General features: G+C 46.6%; 1 protein-coding gene across 1 annotated transcript in view; it reads right to left on the bottom strand.

Moving 5' to 3' along the window:
• Positions 1–4,355: 4,355 nt before the first annotated feature.
• Positions 4,356–23,299, bottom strand: part of PI4KB (phosphatidylinositol 4-kinase beta) — a 57,697-nt gene continuing 38,753 nt past the window's right edge. The window contains exons 4-12 of the mRNA XM_077840888.1: positions 18,473–18,700; positions 16,617–16,844; positions 15,521–15,630; positions 14,391–14,495; positions 13,529–13,652; positions 13,171–13,436; positions 12,310–12,442; positions 11,637–11,757; positions 4,356–8,010 (exon numbers count right to left, since the gene is read on the bottom strand). Coding sequence (XP_077697014.1) covers positions 7,829–8,010; positions 11,637–11,757; positions 12,310–12,442; positions 13,171–13,436; positions 13,529–13,652; positions 14,391–14,495; positions 15,521–15,630; positions 16,617–16,844; positions 18,473–18,700 — 1,497 coding nt within the window. The 3' untranslated portion in view covers positions 4,356–7,828. The remainder of the gene's footprint in view (positions 8,011–11,636; positions 11,758–12,309; positions 12,443–13,170; positions 13,437–13,528; positions 13,653–14,390; positions 14,496–15,520; positions 15,631–16,616; positions 16,845–18,472; positions 18,701–23,299) is intronic.

The following is a 23,299-nucleotide window of genomic DNA, read 5'->3' as shown; positions in this document are numbered from 1 at the left end:
TCCTTCGCAGCCCCAGAGGCTACTTCTGGCCCAGCTTCTTTCTATCCCATTTGCAAGGTGATTCATGGCAGCTGCTGCTCACAGGGGCGGCGGGGGGGGGGGGGGGGGAAATGGGGATTTAAGATGCAAAAAAAAACCCCACCCTCCCTCCAAACGTCCCATTAGCTAATAATTAAACTGGGGAACGCCGGGGACGGGACCTTTATGGGATTTGCAGCGGGGGGTTGGATCTTAAAGGGACTGAAGCGTCTCCAGGGGGAGCAGGAAACTCACCATGGCTGGATCGCGGTGACTCTTCCCCACGTCCTACCTCCGCCCTGGGTGGCTCAGCAGGGACCCATGGCTGGCGCCGGCTCTGGGGCGGCTTGTCCTGTCCTGCAGCAGCTCGGCACGTCCCCGGGGGCGGCGGGCGCCCCAGAGCAGAGCCTCTCCCGGGGGAAGGCAGCAGGAGAGGAGCCGGGCTGGGCAAAGATGGAAGGCGGGGGCGGGGGCAGGTACAGGCAGGTGAACGCCGGGAGTCTGGCTGGCTGCACGGAGCGCTCCCGGGCTGGGCAAGGCGGGGGGGGGAGGGGAAGGGAGGAGCGCGCACAGGCGCCCCCTGCTGGAGCGGAAAGGCAGCTGCGCGCAGCTGAGGGCTCCCTCCTCGTCGCTCCTGGCCCCTGCTGGGCGAAAGGGGAACTGCAGGGTTTGGAAACATCGGACTCGGGAAATAGACCAGAGGTGGGTGGGAGGCTGTCTACACAGCAACGCGAGCCCGAGCTGCCAGCTCAGGCTTGAGCCTAACTCCCCTTCCATTTTCACCCTGACCCCCACGAGGTGGGAGGGTCCGAGCCGGAGTCAATCCGGGACCCAGGGCTCAAGACTCCATCCCTTAGGGTATGGCGATGCTGCAATAAAACACCCCCAAGCTGATTCATGTCAGCTGACTCAGGGTCACGGGCTGCAGGGCTATAAAACAGCAGAGTATATGTTGGGGCTTGGGCTGGGACCCTTGCGAAGGTCTCAACCCCTCTGCAATGCAGCCCAGGGTTCGTAGAACTCGAGGTAGCAGACCCTGGGTTTGTTAATTGAGGGTCTACACTCGTTTGTAACCCCAGGTTCGGAACCGTTGAACCTTGGGGCCCCAAGAGAGGGCTCTGTCATCTACGCTGTGTGATGTGGGCCTGAGTCCAACCCCCATATCCCAGACCTCCTAGCTCCTTCCCAAAATGTGGCCACACTAGTGCATTGTTCGTGGTGCACCGCAGGAAAACCTGACACTCCCGAGGACAAAGGAAGTCAGCCCGTGGGATACTTTTGGCAGCCTCCCAGAGCATGAGTTCAGTGGGGCTGCATCGCCACTGCAAAACAACAACGCTTGACTCAGGCTGGACCCTTCACCCCCATGGGGTCCTGAGACCTTGTGTCTGAGGCCTGGCTTAGTGTGATTTGTGTGTAGACAGAAAGGGGGGTTAGGCTGGAGCCTGAGAGCAAACTCTGGGCTTACACTGCAGTGTAGACTTACCCTTAGTTCAGTGCTGCAAGGGGCCTTTTTTCCCCCCTTGCGTGCGCTGGTGTTCACGAGTCTGATGCTGCAGGATCAGCTAGTTCAGAACTTCTGCAGCCTTAGGGAGGGGAGAAGGGGGGAGTGTCTTCTTTTCCAGTCTAGATTTTTCAACATCTAAATTAAACAAACATCTAAAGTCAGCGAGCATTCCCTCCTCTCGCAGGCATGTGCATTTAAAGTTGTGGCTTTTAGCGCAGCACTGAACGCTGAAGAAATCTCCCTGCCAACTGGGGAACCTTTAAGGCAGTTTTACACCTAGGGCTTAGGAGACATCCCTGCTTTGCCACAGACATCCCAGGTGACCTTGGGTAAATCACTTAGCCTCTCGGTGCCTCAGTTCCCCATCTGTACAATGCGGATAATAGCACTGCCCTGCCTCACAGGGGTGTCACGAGGATGAGTACATTCAAAGACTGAAGTGTTTTGAGATGTACTTATGAACAATACCTAAGAGTTAGGTATTCTTATTTTGCTTTGCTAGTCGGTGGAAATCACTGGTTGAGCCACTGGCAAAGTTAAATTGACGGCCAAGTTAAACTTGGAAGTTTTCAATTTGCAGTGGTAAATATCCACACTCATCAGTTTCTCCCTCACCACAGCCAGAGATGGGGGGAAATTCCTCTGTTAATAAATGACATTTTTCAAAGAAGAAATATTTTAAAATGTTTCACCTGGTGTGTCTGCTGTCCATTTTACCTGAAAGTTAATGATTATGATCAAAGATCTGTAGGTAGCTGAATCTTGCATTCTGCAATCATAATTTGCATATTAATGATAATTGTATTGATTTATAACTACATGAATTGCAAATGGACTATGATTATGTTTATATATAGGCATGATCATTTATTATCATTCTAGTACATACAATATATTGTATATACTCTAATTTATAACTGCATTATTACATTGTACTAATATTACATTTATATTAGAATTTCCATATTAATAGATGATCAAATGGGGCCTTCCTGGCGATGAGCCAGGACAGAGGAAGTTGGGTATGGGCCGACAGACTAAGATTGGTTCCCTCCCCACACCCCGGACGCTGGGGGTGAAGACTTGCTGCACAGCTGATTGGCCTTTGTTTAAATAAACCAGACCCCCGAAGGGGCTCCGTTCGCTACATAAGAACTTCGCTGAACTTACTGAAAGTCCATTGGGGGGAACAGAGACTCAGCACCAGGCCACGAGGGGGTGTGCAGGGCAACAGGGAGAGCTCCCGGGGTGAGCGTCCATAGTATTACAAGTCCCTTCTGGCCTCGATGTCAGACTCTGGTGTGCTTGTCCAGCACAGCGGCTTTCCAGAACACTTCCCCTTTCTTACGATTCTCCACTCCCCACATCCAATTCTGTGCAGACCGAGCCGAAGCCGCTCGGCCACTGGAGAGCTGAGCTTCACGCCAGTTTAAAAACTGCAGAGTATGCCGCTGCCAGGTAGAAGGTACCTGGTAGGAGGAACCTGGGCAGCAGCCCCACACACTACTAATCAAACCCTCCAGTTTCACAGCTCCCGGCCTGGGGGCCAGGCACATGGGAATGGGATACAGAGCCTTTCCCATCTCCAGGGTTGGGTCAAATGCAGCCCAGGATGGGGAGTCAGAGGATGGGAGTCAAGATCCCAAACTCTGCTACTAACACGCCTGACTGAGGAAGTCTCCTCTCCTGGAGCCTCTGTCTCTTCCTCAAGGAGGTAGGGATGAGGGTGCTCTTATGGAAAGCAGAGAGCTCCAGCTGGCAGAGGTTATTCGTGACTTCATCAGTCCCATCAGACAGGTGTTTGGGAGCTCCGTGGACACATGCTGGCACAACGCGGCCTCCTTGTCTACACCCCTACTGGAACTGCCCTGCAGCGACTGACAAACCGGTCTCAGAACGTTGAGGTGGGGTTCTTCTCCGAAAGGCCTCGCTGGGCTCCCGGCTCAATGCCTCCATCTCCATCACCTACATGCTCAACAATCCACCTTGAGATCCAAATGGGAAGCGGGGCTCATTCTTTCACCTGCATCATCCCCGGTAACGATAGTTCTGCAGGCAGAGCTCAGGGACACCCGTGCATCCTCATGACTGTTAGAAGCTCCCTCAGTGAGACCTGTCTCACCCTGTGACTGCCAGTGGTGTGGCACAGGCATTAGCGATTCAACCTCAGTCAACCATTCTGTTAATGATGCATGAGGGGGAACAGAACCCAACTCCCACTCCGCCATAGCTGAGCTAGCTTGGTAGGGCTGCTAACTCAAGTAAAATCTCATTCCCATCACTAGCTGATCTGACTCCAATACCCACCAGGAGAAAATCTACCAGGTAAGGTTGGGACATATTTAGACATTTCCATTCCCCAAGTCTAATTCCAGCACCTTAAGCACAAGACCATCCTTCTGCTCTGCCACTGACTCACTGCATGACCTTCATCAAGTCATACCAGGGTGCCTCAGTTTCCCCACATGTAAAATGAGGATAATGCTCATTCACCTGTGTGCAGTGCTTGGAAATCCTCTAATGAGGATTAGTATTCAAAGGAGGTTAAAAAAACTAGATCTGTCCTGAAACCCATGGTTAAGTTCAAGATCTGTCCCCAGTGATCCTTCGGGGTCAAACTCTATCTACATGCATTTAATCTGTTTTATGCAAGCCTAGGGGTGTGATAGAAAGAGGCAGGCTTGGAATACGTAGGAAACACAAAGCAATCTTTCCCACCAGAGCTTTCCCCTTTAAGCTTTTTCTTAATTGCTGACGGCTTAACGAGACGCAATCAACAATTTCTGCACCAGCTTTTCTGTTTTTTTAAAAAAGGACATTTTATTAGAAATCAAGTTCTGGTTGTATATTTTATTTCTGAGTTTGGCCCATCCTTACTGAATAGGAAAATAAAAAGTCCCCACACATGGAAAGGTTCACACACAGTCCGTGTAGCCAGCAGCAGCTGTCAGAAAGGGTGTTCGCTTCAGCTCAAGGAGAGGCCATTAGTATGGCCTATTAGGATCTTATTTTTGTCCCTCTCCTCTTGCCATCATGCAGCCCATCCCCTTTTCGCTGTTAAAATGTACTCTCCATGAAGATTTTAAATGAAAACTACATTCCAAAGGATCCCATCCAGATTAAGTAGCAACAATCTGAAGAAGTCACCCAACTGGTTGGGTAATTTGTATACAGGGACATTATTTCACTTGCTAATTTGCCACTTGCAGCAATGCTGCTACTATGGGCTCAGTACATCTGATCACTGGGCAGCCGTATGCCATTTGCTACATTAAAGGGGAACTTGGTTGCAGTTCACTTCCAGGTCAGGATAAATGCAGAGGGGGAAGCTAAAAAGCAAGATGGAGTCATTTGAAGTGTCTGTTCACGGCTTTTTATGGCCAAGCAAGCTTGAGTCGCGGCAGGAGCTGAAACATGAAGTTAGCCGCTAAAGCAGTTTTCCGACAATTCAACAGGCTGCTAAGTGACATACAAATGAGTAAACTAAGCCTAAATTTGACCCAAAAGTTAAATCCCAGTGATCCCCACCAAAAAAACAAGGCAATTGCAAAGTTTTAAAATGATCCTTTCTCTGCTCTGAAACTCAGTAGTAGCCAAAATGACTAACATGTCATGGGCTGCTCCTACAAATAATTGCTACCCTCACTGCCAAGTGGATTACAGAAGGAGGTTAAAATTACCACTGCCAAGTGGATTACAGAAGTGTAACCCCATTCAACACAGCAGCCTGCAAATCTGCTTGTAAGCTACAACATGTGACAAGTATCACTCATTTTTCCAACCTTCATAGTTACTTTTTGTCCTTATATTAGAGCGATACCACCCCGCCCCACACACTGATCATCCAAACAATTCTATCATTTCTAGCTCCACCCCTCTGGCACTGCAAGGCTGGGTCTTTCCCACAGAAATTCAGATTGTTCCTTAAAATCTACGGCCCCTTTTCCGAGCCCCTGCTGGCTGTTCCGGGAACAGTTGGGTCACAAGAGCAGTTACAAGGAGGAACTTAAAGGGAAAAATTAAAAAATGGAACGAACAGACAAAAGCAACTAGGTTAGTGTTTTTTTGGTAATGAAACTAGCACTAGGTCCTTTTCTATTCCCACCTGCAAGGATCAGCATATTGCTACCCAAGCGTTCTCCACTCCTTGCAAAGTCAATGTTTCAGACCTTTCATAATTCTTTCAGTGGACAGTAAAAAGCCATAACTTACATTTTGCCAATCCATTTCCAAACTGGTAACAAGAATAACTGGTTTTGAGAACAGGAAGTGACAGAAGATTATGCCTCCCCACGACCTGTATGTTTTAATTGCAATTGGGAGACAGTGAAGCCTAGGTTGCTGCTCATCTGTTGGGCTGCAGGAGCATATGCAGTGGTTTGAACTTCTGGTTGCAAAACTTGGAAATATTGCCTCTTCCTGCCAGAAACCTCTATCCCATAATGTTAAAATACAGTTAAAAAAAAGGCTAAATAATCAACATGGCAAAGTAGCACTAAACAAACACCTATTAACATGAGAGTCCACATACAGGAGTCAATGGGGGAGAACCAGGACTGAGGTAACAAATCACACACACTCAGGTAGTAGGGGATTCCACCATCTGATCAGCAGCTGCAAGAAGTCTGAATACACTGAGGGGAGAGAGGACAAGGGAAGGGACTTATGTCTGAATAGAGTTATACTAATACACAGAAATGGAGAAGCTTCAACAAATCAAACCTTGTTGCTCTTTATAAAGTACAGATGTTTTCAGCTGGACAGTAGCGGAAAGGGAGTTTTAAAAATGAAATCAGCCCAGCATAGAGTGATTTCCATGCCCTGGATCTATAAGCCAAACAGCCTGGCCTTACAACTTCACAGCTGTGTTCTACTGGTTCTTTGCAATAACTTTGTGCTTGTCAGCATCTGCTTTTGACCTGTTTCTGGGGATGAAAAATTAGCACGATCACTTCTTTACTTAAAACTGAAAAAAGGCACTAGCTATGCCCTGCTTGCTGCAAAACTAAAAATCAACCCGTCTCCTGAACTCTAGCTAGGTGTGTAAGCAAGGTAAGATGGATAAGTTTAGACTAGCCTTCAGTTACTCTAGGAAGAAAACTAGCAAAATCAGTCCACATTTTGCCTCACTCCCTGGGAGCCATGAAACTTGGCTCAGGCCAAAGTACACCACCGAGGAGGGATGGGACAGGTTATAACCTCCAGGGGAACATTCTGCATATAGAGGTCCGATCCAGGTAGATGTAAAAACTCATCATCCACGGAAATGTAACCCTTGTGCGGATACCACACACAAAGCAACTTGCAGCCCCGCTGCTGAGTTCAAGGCGGTGCGAGTTCAGGGCCAGGCTACTGCATCACCAGGATCATCAGCCAAGGACAAGACATTCAGTGTGGCACAAACCCATGAAGTATGAAGTCTGATATTATTGCAGGGGAAAGCTTCACAGCCCCAGATTTGTGGAACAAAGTCAAAAAGGTGCCCAAAGACAGACAGACGGGCATGCCGTTGCATGGCCAGACTATGAGAGACGTGGATGAAACGAAACAAAAAGATCTAAGTCCTAATAACCCTATGCTCCAGAAGGTTAAGACTGTGCTACATGGGTTGTGTCTAGTGACCTATGATCTCAAGACACGTTTGTTGTCTAACTTGCAACTTAAACTTACATTAAAATGTGCAAAGGGTGAAAAAAGCCAAACCAACATCAGGAGAGTCAAATAATGCTGAGAACGCTGTACAGGAACATGCAGGGTTGGGGGCTGATGGGGATTCACCTCAACTGCATTCAAGTGGTGCTAGCAGAAGGCTCAAAATATCAGCAAATTCCAGACTCAGGGAGAAGGATGGTTTTGGCCCCCTCCACCCCAGGCCCTAAACGATTATGAGATTGTGGAAGAGTTCACAGGACATCAACAGGCATAATACTGAAATAAAGATGGGAGGAACTGATGTACACATGGTTCTGGTGTCTAGCAGATGCTCTGTTGTCCACAGAGCGCTGATGGCTTTGTCTCACCAACGCCTGGACCCCGCGGTCACATTAAACGTGATCGCAATGGTTGTCACATGATCCTTTTTGTTTTTAGTCAATTTCACACGTGGATTTTGTTTCTCTGAACACTGTTTTTTGTTGGTGGTGGCTTGCGAGTCTGTTAAACCTGGCACCCGGGAGGTGCTACTGCTCAGCTCCCTTCACCACAGGGGGCAAGACCTTTTCCCTCGGCCAGGTGGCAGGTCTCCAGCTGGGCACTGTGGCTGCGGCAAAAGCCATCCTTGAGTCGGTGGCAGGGGCGCAGCTGTCACATGATGCCGTTGGTGAGGTACTGGAAGCCATCATAGAGCTTGGTGGTGATTGACCGCATGCTGCCGTCCACCATCTGTTCAATGAGCATCTGCAGCTGCTCCTCCGTCATGTTCATGTGGAAACGCTCCTTCAGGTTGCGGATGGTACTGGAGCCATGGAAACAGGGCAGCTGAGAACCTAACACGTAGGGGTGGGGATGGGGACATAGGAGGAGACAAGGAGCAGAGTTAACAGCGAATTCTGGAGCAGTGGGAAGAACTTACGCAGAATAGTTGAGAGTCAGAGCAGCCTGGTTTGGGAGGCATGTTTTGCAACTGCCGTCTAGTAATGACAAGGAAACCTGCACAGAGGGTCCCTTTAAGGTCTTGTCTGTCCTGGGAAGTGACAGGAACATGCGTTCACAACCACAGCATTGGGCCCCATTGTCAGCTGGTGTAAAATGGAGTCGCACCATCAACTCCAATGGAGTTGCACAGACATATGCCTGCTGGGAATCTGGCCCCACTAGTTCCAACGGCACTGCAGCCATTCACAGCAGCTAGAGAGCTGGCCCTCAGTATAAGCAAGGACACACCTTTCACCCATCATCTGGGGGTGGCTAACTCGTCCAGGCTAGGGTTAACAAACCGGCTGACACAATGTTATGGTTGTGTGCTGAGTGGTGCTTAAGGTAGTTTAGTTAAAGAGCTTCTACTACAGGAAAGTAGGCAAAGCCCAAATGAAGGAACCACCCCTGTTTCTTAAGCGACCACTTTAAAGTCCCCCTTGGATCCCAACACAATACTGCTTGATCTGTAGTTGAAAGCCAGTCTCTGCCAGGTGAGGAATACCTCGGTGGATGCTTGAAACCGGTCCCCAGTGGAGGAATGTGAGTTATTCCCCACTTCCTTCCCCCACTGCACCACACAGACTTTGAACTGCAATACCCTTACACAGGCTCTTCCCAACTCACCCTGCCGTGCAACTTCAGCCAAATGCAGCGGGAGAGGGGAGGGAAGGAGGAAGAGCTGCTGATTCAGTGTGAGGGTTACCAACTAGGTATTCTGTATGTGTGCAGCATCCTTGCTTGGTGCTGGAGGATTTTACAGTCTGGGCTATTGGACTGCAAAGGAAGTGTTGAACCACACTAGCAACAAATCATTTGGAAATGGTCCAACAAGGCTGCTGCTACCTGTGCTCTAGCCTGAGCGGCCAGACAGGCGTGCAGAGGTCCGCGTGCAAGAGCTGATGAATGAGGTTTAACTCTCCCCGTAACTGGGCGTGTGTGGAGGTAAACGGTGTTTTTAATGTACTGGGGTGGTAACTATGTTTGAGGACTCCAGGGGGCCAGACTACGTGGTCATAATGACCCTTTCTGGCCTTAACCTTTATGAATCTATGAACTGCTTCAAGCCTGGTTACATGCCGCAGGGAGAGCTGCGAACTAACTAGGAGTAAGAGACTGCAACACAATGCAGAGACAGGGCACTGTGTAGACATCATCAAAACACTGACATTAATATCGAGGAAAACAATTACCGTATATACTCGTTCATAAGCTGAATATTTTTGGTAAAAAAAGTGACGCATCAAAGAGCAGGGATTGGCTTATAAACGGGTCTACACCAAATGTGATGATTTTAAACTCTACGAAATCATTGAATCGAATATCTAATACATGGTCGTTTTGTTTACCTGGAGCATCTGCAGGCACGGAGCCCCTCAGTTCCCTGTGGCCGCGGTTCGCCGTTCCCAGCCATTGGGAGTTGCGGGATGTGCGTTCGCAGCTTTCATTGGCTGGGAATGGCAAACTGCAGCCACAGGGAGCTGAGGGACTCCGTGCCTGTGAACACTCCAGGTAAACAAAACGTCCCAACCCGCCAGCGGCTTACCCTGATGGGCCAGGAGCCGAAGTTTGCCACCCCCTGAAATATAGGGTCGACTTATGAAAAGGTCATTCAGTTTTTACTATTTTTACCTATCCATCTTGGGGTGTCGGCTTATAAACGAATGGGCTAATGAATGAGTATATACGGTAAATAGATTAAGACTGGTTATTGCCCTCTGTGCAATTTTAAAGGGGAACAGACCCAATTCACTTACAGCTAGGTGCAACCTTATACTGTGCCATGGTATAAAATTGGATGGTTATTTCCACTCCTCTAACTTAGGTAGCTAAGTGTGTTATAGTATAGTAGGGAAATAAAGTTACAATATCTACAACATTTTTGATTTCCTTTTCCCTCTGCTCTTATGACCAGGCTGGCAACAGAACCCAGATTCCCAATACTCTCTGCTCTAACCATTAGACGACCTGACCATAGGATCCCAGCTGCAAAGCTGTAGTTTGGTGATGCAACCCCTGAATGCTTGTGTTAGGGACAGTTTCCCTGGCCCTGTAAGGGGAATGTAGTGAATATAATTCTGCTGCAGTGAGGTTGATAAAGTGGAACATTTATCAGACTAAGATCTCAGCTGTCCCAGCCAACGCCTACCCCGTCCCATGCAACTGGGGCTGCTCTAACCTGCCACTGTGCTCAGACCTTGCCTGGTGCATGCAAGAAAAAGCAAAGCCCCATGGCAGGTTTGAACATGCACAGCTAGATGGAGGGCAGGCAGCAGTGCCACCCCCGTCCTTGCACAGAGGTTTCCCTCATGAGGATTGGGCGGGGGGAGCTCGGAGTGCCAGTCCCCGTACATACGCTACTAGTTGGGGAGCACTGGGCTGCTAGCCCCTTTAAGATCTCATACAATAGAAAACTTATCTGTGAATGTTCTATTCTGCTTCCTGACACTCACAGATGACCTGCGCTACCGTATGGACCTGGCTCTGCTGACTTTCTCCGTAACATCTCTGGCAATCTAAAGGACAAACTGACACACACTCAGTTATTGGCTTGCTTCTCTCCACACTTCAAGTGTCCGCAGGAGCATTATGATTGGCAAACAATTTTCCCCATGGCAGGCAACGTTGCAAATTACATTTTAAATAAAGGAGTCAAGATCAGCAAGCTAGATGCCTGCTCTTCAGAAGCTCGGTCCTGCCAAACCTATTTATCTTTCCATAGAACCCACACACACACAGTAGTTAAATAGGAGTTAGACGACATACACAGAATGAGATAGGATCAAAGCATGCTACAGTTTCCCAGCATTAGCAATTTGACTGAATGCTTAGTTCTATGCAATGCTTTCAGGAGTGTCATGATAATTCTCCTCTAGTTCTTTTCCTCACAGGAGCTTAAAGAGCTTTCTATACTCTAATCCCCACAACACCTTCAGAGAGGCAGGGATCCCACTTAAGGGAAAATTTAAGTCACAGCACTTGCTGCTCCCATTGACCTAAGCTGGACTCACAGGTGCTGCTCAGCACTTCTGAAAATCAGGCCCCTAAATGACTCTTTCAAAGTCACGCAGAGTGAGTGGGAGAGCGGAGAACAGAATCCAGGTGACCTGAGTCGCAATCCCCTGCTCTCACCATTACACAAAACCTCCTTCATCCATCCTTTATATTCAAATCGCTACAATTCAAATGGTCTTATGTGGATGCATCATGCAGCTGATGTGGATCTTGCACAAAGATCCCAGAGACTAATATCGTCAGAACTGCCAGATTTTCATATGGTGTTTCATGTCCGTCTTCTGTTTGGGAACACTTGCGCAATGAAAAGAAAGACCATCTGGAGGGCAGAGACAGGGAGCAAAATTCTGCATCTAGTCACAGCTGTCTCCCCTTTCCCAGCACAGGTGTGTGAAATGCCCATATGTATCCTGTCAAGTGTAAGAGCAGGTTGGAGCCATGAGGCTGGAAAGCAGTGCCATACCTTGCTGCATTATCTCCACAATCTGGACGACTTTATCCATGTGCTTTCGGGCAGCGATGAGGCCTTGCAGCATCAGCATCTTGTAGTAGTTAAACATATCACCATCCAGACCGCCCATGACCTGGAAAGCAGATCAGACAGTGAGCACGGGTTCTAGTGACATGCCAAAAGCGTTCCATAGAGAGGAAATTCCAACAGCAGCCCTGCCAGCAAAGACAGCTGGAAAAGCACACCAGGAATTATTTAAAAGGCACATTTATTTGAAGGATCTAATTTTATGGTAAGACTTTGCTCTTCTATATCAACTTTCTTCCTAGGATCTGAGTGTTCTTTAGGAATAAGAATTAACTCTTCTATAATGCCCTTCATTTGAATACTTTGCAGAAATCAATTACAATTCTCATAACTACTCTTCACCAAGAAATAGGGATCATCCCTCTTGTACAAATGGGGAAATTGATACACAGAGAAGAAGGGATTTGTCCAAGATCACAGAGAAAGTGTGTATGGAAGAGAACCCAAGAGTCTGGGGTGCCAGTCCCCTGCTCTAACCACTAGACCACACTCCCTTCCAAATCTGGGAACAGAACTCAGGTTTCCTGGCTCCTGATCTTGTGCCTCAAACCACAAGACCCTTTCCCTTCCTGGCAGAATTTAGCTACAGCTCACTTACATCAACGAACTCCGACGTGAGCTTGAAGGCAGACGTCTCGAAGCCAAGGTTCCTGGGGGAGCTGGAGAGAATGAACCCAAAATCTATATGGATGATGTGTCCATCTGCATCCAGCAATATATTGCCATTGTGCCTTGAAGGGGAAAGAGAACGAGAGAGAAAACTGTCAACAAGCTCATATTTCAGACGCCATCTCCCTCCCAGTCACTTGGAGCCGGAGAACCACGCACCCACAGAGTAAAGAGCTATAAAGTCCTCACCCAATGCGGAGGAGCAACTGCTTGAGCACTGACAAAGCAAATAGGTACTGGCTTCAGTTTAAGCCAGCAGCATCTCCTGTTAATGCCAAGTGCACACGGGGCTGCAAATTTTCTCTGCTTGCCTCTTTTCTCTGCCTCTTGTACAACACTACCAAAAAATAACATTTTAACTAGGTACATATATGAGGGTTTATTGCTTACAAAACAGCCCTGCAATTACACAGCAAATGCTCCAAGCAGCATGGCTTCAACACAAACGAACTCCCACTACTCAAATTTCAGGTTCCCCTATGGTCATACTCCAGCCACTTCCCACTGTTCTGATTCCCCAGCAAGCACCATGAGAGGATGCCTCTGCTCTCAGGGATTCCCTGCTGGTGGGGAAGACACAGAATGAGGTAAGTGGCATCTTGAGTAATGGATGCAATTTTGGAAACCTTACTACCCCCTTTGGGGGGTTTAATACACTTCTCTAAGGGGCAAGACTCAAGACAGCAATTCCCTGATTGCCGCCCCCCAGTGGTTGGTCCCAAGGCCCGGTGGGCAAGGAAATTCTGTGTGCTCAGACTACAGCCTCTTCACTCCAACACACAGGGCCCACCTGTCTTTGACCTGTAGCAGGTAGCACACCAGGCAGTATCCAGCACAGCTCTGCACAAAATTCCTCTGGGCCGTCAGAAATGCTTCGGTCGTGTAGTTGCCATGCTCCTGGAGGAAGTAGTCCAGCAGCGAGAGCTGGGATTGTTTCTTGACTTGGTGGATGGACACTGCGTTGACGACTGGCTCAATCATGCCGCTGTCTGCGGAGATGACGAGGATTTTGTATGGCTTGATCCACAAGGGCACGCGTTCCTGCTCCCAAATAGACTGAAAGAGAAAGAGAGTTGTGAGTCAAACGCACCAATGGGCTGCGTTTACGGACCCACAGCACTAGTGGGAGGTGTCTTGCTCTTTCCTACCTGCAGTTGTTTAAGGACCTGGAATGCTAGCAACTCTTGCCTGAGGTCATCTCCGCATTTGACAATCACCGAGAGGAGGCGCCAGTTTGGAAGATGGCCATAAGGGGAGCCTTCCCTGATCCGCCTGTGGGGAAATCACAAAGAGTTAAAGAGAGAGGAGAGCCTCTGCCTCCTTCAGGGCATCTCTGGAAAGAGCCTAGCACAACAGCATAGTAACAAGACAGCAGCTATAAGGCAGTACCAAGAGGTGGATTTTGATTCAAGAATTTCTAGACTCAGGATGTTTCTCTTTCACTGCTAGCATGTGCTTAAATGCTTTGCTAAACAGGGATAGTCTTCAGTATTTTGTTGACTTGGGGCTTTAGGACTGTCAGTTCTTGGAGCCGGGACAGTCGTTTATTATGTTTATACAGCGTTGACAAAAGTGCCATAGATAAGTGTTAAACAAGCAGAGAAGATGCCAAACTGTACAGCAGGAGGAATTAAGCAGCACTGGAAGGAAATAAGGCCCTTTTCTATCACTTCCCCTCCCATCCACAATCGTACCCCCTCCAAAAGAATAAGCCAAGCACCAAACTTGCGGGACTCAGAGCACCCTGGAACACAGAGCCTAAATCAATCACTGCTGTGTATGGAGACCTTTTGTTTTGGAAATATTGAATCTATTTGCTAGTCAATATTTGCTCCCTAAAGGCAATCAGTGCCCAAAGCTGAGGCTCCACATTTACTTACAGAGCAAATCAGCACAGGCAGCCACAAGGGAAGCTATTCCACAGAGACGAAGCTGGGATTTCAACACGGACCTATTACAGGAATGGGGGCAATTCAGCTTTCCATTGTACCCCACCTCCTTCACTCATACCTGACTTTCTCCTGCCAGGGCTCCTTCAGGGCAACAGCAGACGGATCCTCAGGGTCTCTCCTGAAAGCTGTCGGGGTGTGTGCAAGCTGCTCCGAGAGGCGCCGTCTAGAAAGTAAAGTCATTAAAAACGCAAGTCTGCTTTCCCCAAAAGAGAGGTTTCAGTGACAATCCAATGCCATCATACACACGTTAGCCCAAAGCACTTACAAAGCTTGTATTGTCAGGGATCACGTCACCCATCACTGACCTGCAAACCCCATTTTGGAGTGGAACATAACAGCTGTGTAGGGTTGTTGCACTGTTAAACAGCTTAAGGTAGGGGATGAAGAAAAATGCTGTATCTAACGGAAACAGCAGAGGTTGATTTTCCATGGGCTGAATTTACTCCTTCAAATTAGGAAAATAGCGCTTACACCACTAAGTCTTTGGGACCACACATGGGCAGAACCGCAGTCTTCAGTCTCATTCAAGTGAGTCAATTTTCAGCAACGCTGCACCCCCTAAAGCGAGCTAAGAGGCTGCTCTCTCAAAAGAAGAACGCCATCAATTCCAGCTCTTGTAGTACTTCATGTTTCCCTTGGAGATTGTGCATTCAAGTACTGACCTTGCCTAAGCCTATTTAGCTTCCGAGATCTCAGATCTGTTGTAACATGCATGCTCACGCCACACGTATATCACCAAATGGCTACTAACTGGTCAGTTGACTCACCTGATGAAGAATTGACCTTTTGACTTTGGTCTTGCTCCTAGTTTTCAAAGATACTCAGACCTGACACTGAGCTTTGCTTAAGTGAAAGAGAACCCACTACCCAGCTAATAAGTGCATCTCTTTAGAAGAGGCTTTGGAATTAATTCATACGGCACATCCCATTACACCCAGCCACTACCCAGCCCACACCTGCCTCCAGTCCAGGAACATACAGGGCACCTGATGCTCAGGCCTAGTGAGAAAGATGAGGAGTACTGACTAATGGGCTTTTTCACCAGAGATTTTAATGGAGATACCTGGTGTTACTCTTCCCCACCCAACACAAAGGCTTGTTTTAAATAAAGACAGTGAAACCTATCTCCAGCTCTGCGGTCTTTACAGTAAGGGAAATCTCCCACCCACAACGTAAGCTCACTGTTACCTAATATCACCAGCTGCTATGAACACAGGCTCTTTGCTCTCTTGGCTGGTGATGCTGTCCACGGAGAACTGGGAAATATTGTCACAGCTGTTGGTGTGCATCTCTGGAAGCTGGAAAGAGACACAAGACTGAGTTACAGACCAGAAAGTCTCAGTGTTCTCCTTAGTGCAAAATGATAAAATGTTATATTTATAAACCTTTCAGTCCAAAGGATCCATTAATCATGTTCAGAGCCACTGAAATGCAGCCACTTCTAGGATGAAGGAGGTGAGCTTACACACTGTCCAACAGCAGGGCGAACCCTGGCTATGAGAAGCGTCCCATTGGACCTAATAGCCATGCAGAGCAGACAGGCCCAATTTTTAAGGTCTCATCCAAAAGAGAAGAACAGGCACAGAGTGAACTGCACAGCACTCGATTATCTACCTTGGTGGGATGAATGACTGAGTCTCTCCTGCCAAGATTTCAATCCGGGGCTCCAGGCAGGCTTGCTATTTCAATCTCCAAGCCACGGCATTTTAATGTGTTAGGATGCAGATTTCACATTGCGGTTTATACTCAGTGCCTGGGATGTGCTGCATTGTACGAATGCTTTCAGTGCACAAGAGGCTGCTCACAAGAGAAATTCTCTTGCACACATCTTTCCTTTACAAGCCAGGCAGCTACTCCTACCACGATCACGGTTGGGAAGCCCCTTGTTCACCAACTAGCTCTAGAATGCTGCCGAGCTGCAGCTAGCTCAGTGCTCTCTCACTGCGGGACATGCCAAAAGGGAAGGAGTAAGACATTACAGACAAAGCTGTAGAGGCATCATGCTGAGCATGGCAAAGAGGCAAACCCTTGTGCATTCCACTCAAGCGACTCTGCTCTGGCTGCTCTCAATGTTGGTAGCATATTCCACAGAGAACAGCATCCAGGCCTCCTTGGCTGCAAGGAGTCACCAAAACAGGAGCCAGCTGAGATGGGGAGGTCCCTCTGAGAACAGACTGCACCATATGTCCCCTCTTCCTTATAACAGGGAACACAGTTCTATGGCTGGGACTCATTTTCCCCATTGGGTTTCTAGTCTTAGTGACGGGGAGTTTGGCTGCCTCACCTCCACCTGCAGTTCCCCAATATCATCCACAGACCAGGCTTCATCATCGTTGTCATAGTTGGGAACAGTTGTGAAGCTGCTGGCCCTCTGCTCATGAGTGATCCCACATTCTGGCAGGTTCTCCACAGACCTCGTGGTCCGGATGCGGTTCTCTGGGATCCGGGCTGGCACATTAGTGGTGTCAAAATTTTCACATTCAAGTACTTCAACGTAGATTAAATAGGGAGCCTGAGGGAAGCGGAAACAAATGTCACTGACACAGGGCTACACAACTTACACTGGCCAGGGTTTGAGTCCTTCATTTCTCTCTTGCTTTCCAGTTCACTTTTAACACTGGCCAGTATCTAGCCGTTCCATCATCAAACCACCCTGAACATTAAGCAATCTACCTGCTCTCTCATCTGATCCTTAGATTGGTCCCTGTTCTTCAGTCTTGGTCCAGGACTAGGGCTCATACTTGCTACCATAATCCTGTGACTAATAATAATCGCTGTCTTCCAAATACACTGGGGATCAGCTAAATCTTTTTACAAATGGGAAAACAGAGGTGTGTGTGTCACAGACCAAGTTAGTGCCACATTTGGGAGTTCCTGACTCTGAGTCCTAGATCCTGCTGCTCTCTCCAAAATTTTCAGGGGTACCATGACTGGTAGGCGATTAAAGTATGTAACTAATAAATATACCTTTAATTTACATTCCAGATGAAGAAGGAATGAAGGAAGGGGTTTATAGTCATTTGTATTGATACTGAAAATCAGAGGATCTAATAAAATAATATCGCAATATCTTAAAGCCAGAAGTATCTCAGCTTGTTTAATGCACAAGGACATGTGCTCAGAGTAAGGTAAATGGAACAAGGCCGGCGTAGGGTCAAATGCTAATTACCTTGAGTAGCACCAAAGTGCATATTTTACTCTGATGTTTAAGAGACGTCAGTAACATTCACATCAATGCAAAACTAACTTACAATCACCAGAAGAAAAAACGTTGAGCTTGGAGGGCTCAATCCTGCAAGGTACTGAGCATTTTGGCACTGATCTCGCAAAGCACATCGGTACACGCTTAACTTGAAGCATGTGAGTAGTGTCACTGGAGTTAATGGGAGCACTTGTGTGCTTAAGATCAGGGCCAGAGAGCTCAAAGCCATGCAGAAACAACCCGTTAAAAGAGTAGCCTTGTATTCTGCCCCAGATGCCAGTAGCTCACATATAACCCAGGTAAGAATGTTACCCTAATATCTTTGGTCGATTTTGCTGACATTATGGGCTGGATTTTCAGATGCTGAATGCCTGCAGGTCCCATTTATTTCCACAGGAGTTATGCTGCTCAGCACCTTTGAAATCCAGTCCTTATCACACAGCACTGAAACCACACGCCACCATTAAACTTGGCCCTTTTTCTGAAGGGCTGTTGCTAGGGTTTGAAAGTGGCCAAGAGGGACATGAATCCAGGAACATTTCAAACCCAACATTAGAAAGCTTTGGGGAAACTTCCTCTCGCTCAAGCCTTCTCTGGACTCTCCCCTCCCAGCTACCCTTGCATGGACTCCTCTTCCTATGTCTCTTGAGTCCTTGACCTTCTCAAGTGATGCAGCCCAGAGAATGACAGCAGGGAAGCCTGCTATGTGCTGCTCTACCTGCTACATCTCTGTACCATATGGTGACGACAGACCCTGCCAGGTGAATCTTATTTATGACTGGTTAAGAGAAGGTGAATTATTATTTATTTAGCTTAATATCCAGAAGATGCAGTGAGCTACGTTCTTAATGTTGGGTTCTCTGAAGTCAGCTTTTAAGGGAAGTGCTAATCTTACAATGCTTCAAGAGAACTAATCTTCCTTGCTCGGCCACTCTTACCTTGTCCTTGGAGTTGAGCACCACCGCCTGCGTATGGGGCACCCGCACCACATGATGGTCAAAGCCAGCTGTGGGAAGCCAGATGCGTGCCGGAAGCTTATGGTTAAGTAAAGACAGCTCCGAGATAAGACGCTGAGTCTTCTGCTCTTTGGTGGGCAAAATGGCTAGTCTCTTTCCAATGGCCATCAGGGATTTGATGAATTCTCTCTCTGGGGCAAGTCTGACAGGCTAAAATGTTTTAAGGAAGTGGGAGAAGAGAGTTACAAGGCAACAGTTGTGTGCGTAAGAACCCACAGTTCTACAATTAGGAGTCAGTCTGAAATTGTTGGGATAAACTGCACATGGAAGAGAAGCTTCTACTACCTGTCTAATGCTCTTGTGAATATAAGGAGTAGGTGATCATCTGTAAAACAGGACACCAAAAAAGTATGTGTACTGAACACAAAAACCTCCCTAGAGCATTTCACTCACCTTGAAACTGGCCATTTCCACTGGGATAAAAATCTTCGCACCACAATCCCATTGTGGTGCTGACTTAACATGGTTATTTTTGTTCACTTACTCATCTATCTGTGCAACACCACACGTCTGGCAACAGTGTAAAGTCTCTACTCCTAGAGAGCCATTAGAGGGAGCCCAGATCTTTTTCTCTAATTCTACCAGCCTCACACAGTTACTTTGTCAAGGTTGGGTTGTTTTTTTAAGTCAAAATCTGGGGAATATTTCTCAGAATTCTGACCATTTTATGGTGGGATTAAACCTCAAGCTTAAAGTGCAGCTTAAAGCTTTTAACCATTAACATATTTGTGAATGTGGCTGCTGTATTTTACAGGTTAAACATTGTTCTACTCATTTTGAGCCGCAGAACTGTAACTTGAAATGGCAGAAGTTTATAGTTGAATTTTGCCATTAAAGACAAAGAATTAAAAGCTGTGAAGTGCCCCCATCACCGATCATGCTAGAAATGCACATGCAAAAGCTATGTAGCATGGGCAAAGAGAGCAAAGGAAAAATTATTTATAACAGAACACCTATGAAAGACTAAGTGAAGTTGGTAAAAAAGAAAAGTAGCCATCTAGTTAACATTAATGTCCTTTTCCATCCTCTGTAAGAGCAGAGGGGTTTAGTTTTTGTCTGTAGTCCACATCAAAAAGCTTCCATGCTTCAATGTAAGTGTAGCACCTGACTCTATAAAGCAGTCAATAGTCACCCTCTGAAGACAGCAGCTTTCCCTCACTAAGCTACGCTGGCTAAGAAAGCGTAGGTGTCCTTGCGATAGGAGGAAATGTTTGCATAGCATCCACGGCAGCATGATCAATTGCAACCACCAGCCATAGAATGAATGTTTAAAAACCCTGCGCCATCCGATGTTCGGTCCTTTAGCATACACACATCTGAACTACATCATGTAGTTTCCATCTTCTATTTTAACAATCCCCATCCAAAGTAGAACCGCCCTGTCTGTATGTTACCTTTCAGACTGGCATCCTGATTTCCTTGTCCACTATACAGAAACTACCTCTCCACACTTCTGATAACTCAGTTCCTTCTTGTTCCTGACCACCACACTGATGCTAACATACTCACTGCAGGGCTAGCTGCAAACTGGTTAAAAACAAATATTCTGACCCTCCAGAAGTATCCATGACACTGAACCCATCCACTTTTCCCACAGAATCTTCTGGGCTCTTTCAACCAAAACCCCAAAATGCTGCAATTGCTTATTATGATTATTGCTCCTGTTTTAAAGTTTGTTGTGCCTCATGGCTCAAGTCAATTTTCATCTTTGGTGTGTGTGCATCTGATAATTTCACATACAAAAATCAAGCAGCATAATTTATGGATATTGAAACTTTCATGCATTGCACACGCTACTGAGATATTCAATAAAGCCTAGTTACTGCAATAGTGATTTATGATTGTGTCCAATAGGATAATTAATGAATGGAATTCAGAGGCATAAACATAACAGCAAGCTAAGAGTGAAACCCTGCTTTCCTCAAGGGGACTGTCCAAATCTTGATCTGCTAGGAAGAGAGCACTGGTACATACATCTAGGGCAACGCACAATTCAGCTCATCACTTCAACATCCTATATTCTCTTGGTTTTTAACTGTTTAATGGTTTAATACTTCTCATTCATACGTTTCTCCTTGACAACATGCTTCGTAAACATTAACCAATTAAGCTTCCCAGCCCCTCAAGTGAGCTAATGCTTGGCACTTAAATCACTTTTTATCTATAGCTCAAAGCATTTACAAAGTTACATATCATCATCCCTGTTTTAGGAAGAGGGAAGCAGAGTGAGAGAAGGGAAGTGACTTGCACAAAGATACTGTCAGACAGGAGTAGAACTCAGAAGTTCTAGGCTCTCACTAGAAGAGCTCCACATAAGCCTGAAAGCTTGTCTCTCTTGCCAACAGAAGTAGGTCCAATAAAAGATATTACCTCCCCAACCTTGTCTCTCTAATGTCCTGAGTCCAACACAGCTACAACAACACTGCATAGACATTTCCTGGAAGTTTGTCTGGATTATGGACCTCTGGAGACACCTCTACTCCTCCAGTCAGTCGTGAACTGCCAGGAAATGGCCTCCCTATTGTTTATTGTTGCTAAGTTCCTGCGTGCCAAGCAGCTCATTGAGATATACTTTGTTCTTCTGCTGAGGTGCCAACACAGTACGGAAAATTAATCTCCACCTTGAGTCCTGTTACAGAGGCCATTTTGGAAAATGTAAACACCCAGTTGGATCCACAGTCACTGACCTTGAATGGTACCAGCAACCTTAAGCTATGTCTCTATATAACAGACACTGAACCCCAGAAAGGTCCGACAGATTGAATTAAGCCAATGCAGACCTGCATTTCAGCATTAGAAAATTAACAGTAAGCTTACCTTACATGGGATCATGACATTAAACTAACTTCTGAGGCCAAGCAGAGAGAGGTGGAAGTGAAACCTTATTCCTTCATTCAGGTTCTCAGCATAGTTAAGTATCACTCTAGCACTCTCTGGGCCAATATAAACACTTACTTGATACTACAGCACCACATTTAACTGGTGATGTTTTAAAATCACTCCGTCCCCTAAAAAAAAAAATCTAAGTTAAACCATGACATTTTAGGTCTGGATGCTGCTGAATAACTTACTCCGATTATGAACACAGCCCAGATAACTGGCATCCTAAGGTCACTCAGTACACTATCTTGCAGGGATCAGAACAAGGCATTTGCTATGCTCAGGTGGTGTGTGTGTGAGGGTGGGAGCGTGATTTTGGTTTGATCTGGAGCAAGCCCTGTGGTCTGCTCAGGAGTTAGGATGAGTGGTTTGGGGAGCAGTGCTTGGGTCACCTTCTCCAGCAACTGTCCTCTCATAAGCATGTGCCTTTCCTATGGAATCGTAGGTCATTTTCATCTTTAATTTCACATAAGTATTATCTACTCCAGCCTCTCAGCAGGCACAGAAGGCTGACCGTTCCCCAGGGCTTTTGCCCAGTTTAGTTTTCGTGTCCCAAGCAGTGGAGGGTCTCCCCACTTCCCTTTGGGGCACCTGGCACTGGCCACTGTTAGAAGACAGGATACTGGGCTAGATGGACCTTTGGTCTGACCCAGTATGGCCTTTCTTATGTTCCACAATCTAAGAGATCTTATTGTCAAAAAGCATCTCCTGACGTTCAATCTATATTTTCCTTGTCTCCAATATCATCCCCATCCTGTCCACTGTAAGCAATTCCTCTCTCGCGCTGCTTGGCATGTGTATTAAAACATTTGTAGATTGCTATGCTCCTACTTAGCCAGGCTATACGGACTTCACGCTTAGTCTTTCCTCAATTCAATCCCCCTCCTGTCTCCCTCACCACATTTCTTTGCTTTTTTCTGAGCTCCCCTCAGTTTATATCTTTCTGGTGCCAGAAATTAGCAACACCACAGGTGCTGTCTCGGAGCGATACACAGCAGAATCTCATTTATATCCGGTTTCTCAGCATCTCTTACATGTTCTTTCACTTCCACTACTAAACTGGTAGAGACTCTTACCTGATGCACTGAAAGCTAGACAATAGTTAAAGACGGTGTGTAGCACAAGAAGCAGGCTGTAGGTCTTTACAGAAACAGAGCAATGATGCATAGACTAGAACGGATGTTCTACAGGGCATCTAGACTCTTCCAGCTAACTGTACGCTGCCACTGGGTTTCAAGATTAAAAGTGTTAATTATGAGGAATACCACATATCTCATACATGTGCATGTGTATAAAAACCTAAGCAATTTAGCTAGGCACAGGTGTCTGCAGCTAGTTTATAAATAGGACATAAATGTTTGCAGAGTCTGATTGGCTACAATAAAAGTCTGCCATGTTCAAGCATGACATGAATAACCATGGATAGTGAAGCCTGAAGAATAGATTTCTCTCCTGAGGGAAAAAGGCAGAAGCCAACACCACACAGAGTCCCTTCAGGTTACAGAACAGGCATTTAAATTGTAAGTGGATCTCACACGCTTTAGGCAACATTGACGTGAGAACTATAAAACTGAAATCACTGATATGAAGGTAACAACTATCGCTATAAAATATAGATTTTTTTTTTGCTCTTCTACTGCCCCTTCTATCCAAGGGTCTGAAGGCATTTTACAAACCTTAAACCTTCCCAACAACCCTCTGGAGGTATTTAAGTATTTGTGACATTGCACTCCATATGCTTTAAGGAAGTATGCTATGAATATGACATAACTGGAATATGCTTTAAGCTAAATAACCCTTGTATGGTGTCATGAAAAAACTTCACTGTATTTTCCACTGAATGCATCCGATGAAGTGAGCTGTAGCTCA

This window comes from Eretmochelys imbricata, chromosome 24, assembly GCF_965152235.1.
Source record: "Eretmochelys imbricata isolate rEreImb1 chromosome 24, rEreImb1.hap1, whole genome shotgun sequence".
NCBI classification, from domain to species: domain Eukaryota; kingdom Metazoa; phylum Chordata; order Testudines; family Cheloniidae; genus Eretmochelys; species Eretmochelys imbricata.
The sequence above is the reverse complement of the archived record's forward strand: the minus strand, read 5'-3'. Positions and strand labels throughout refer to the sequence as shown.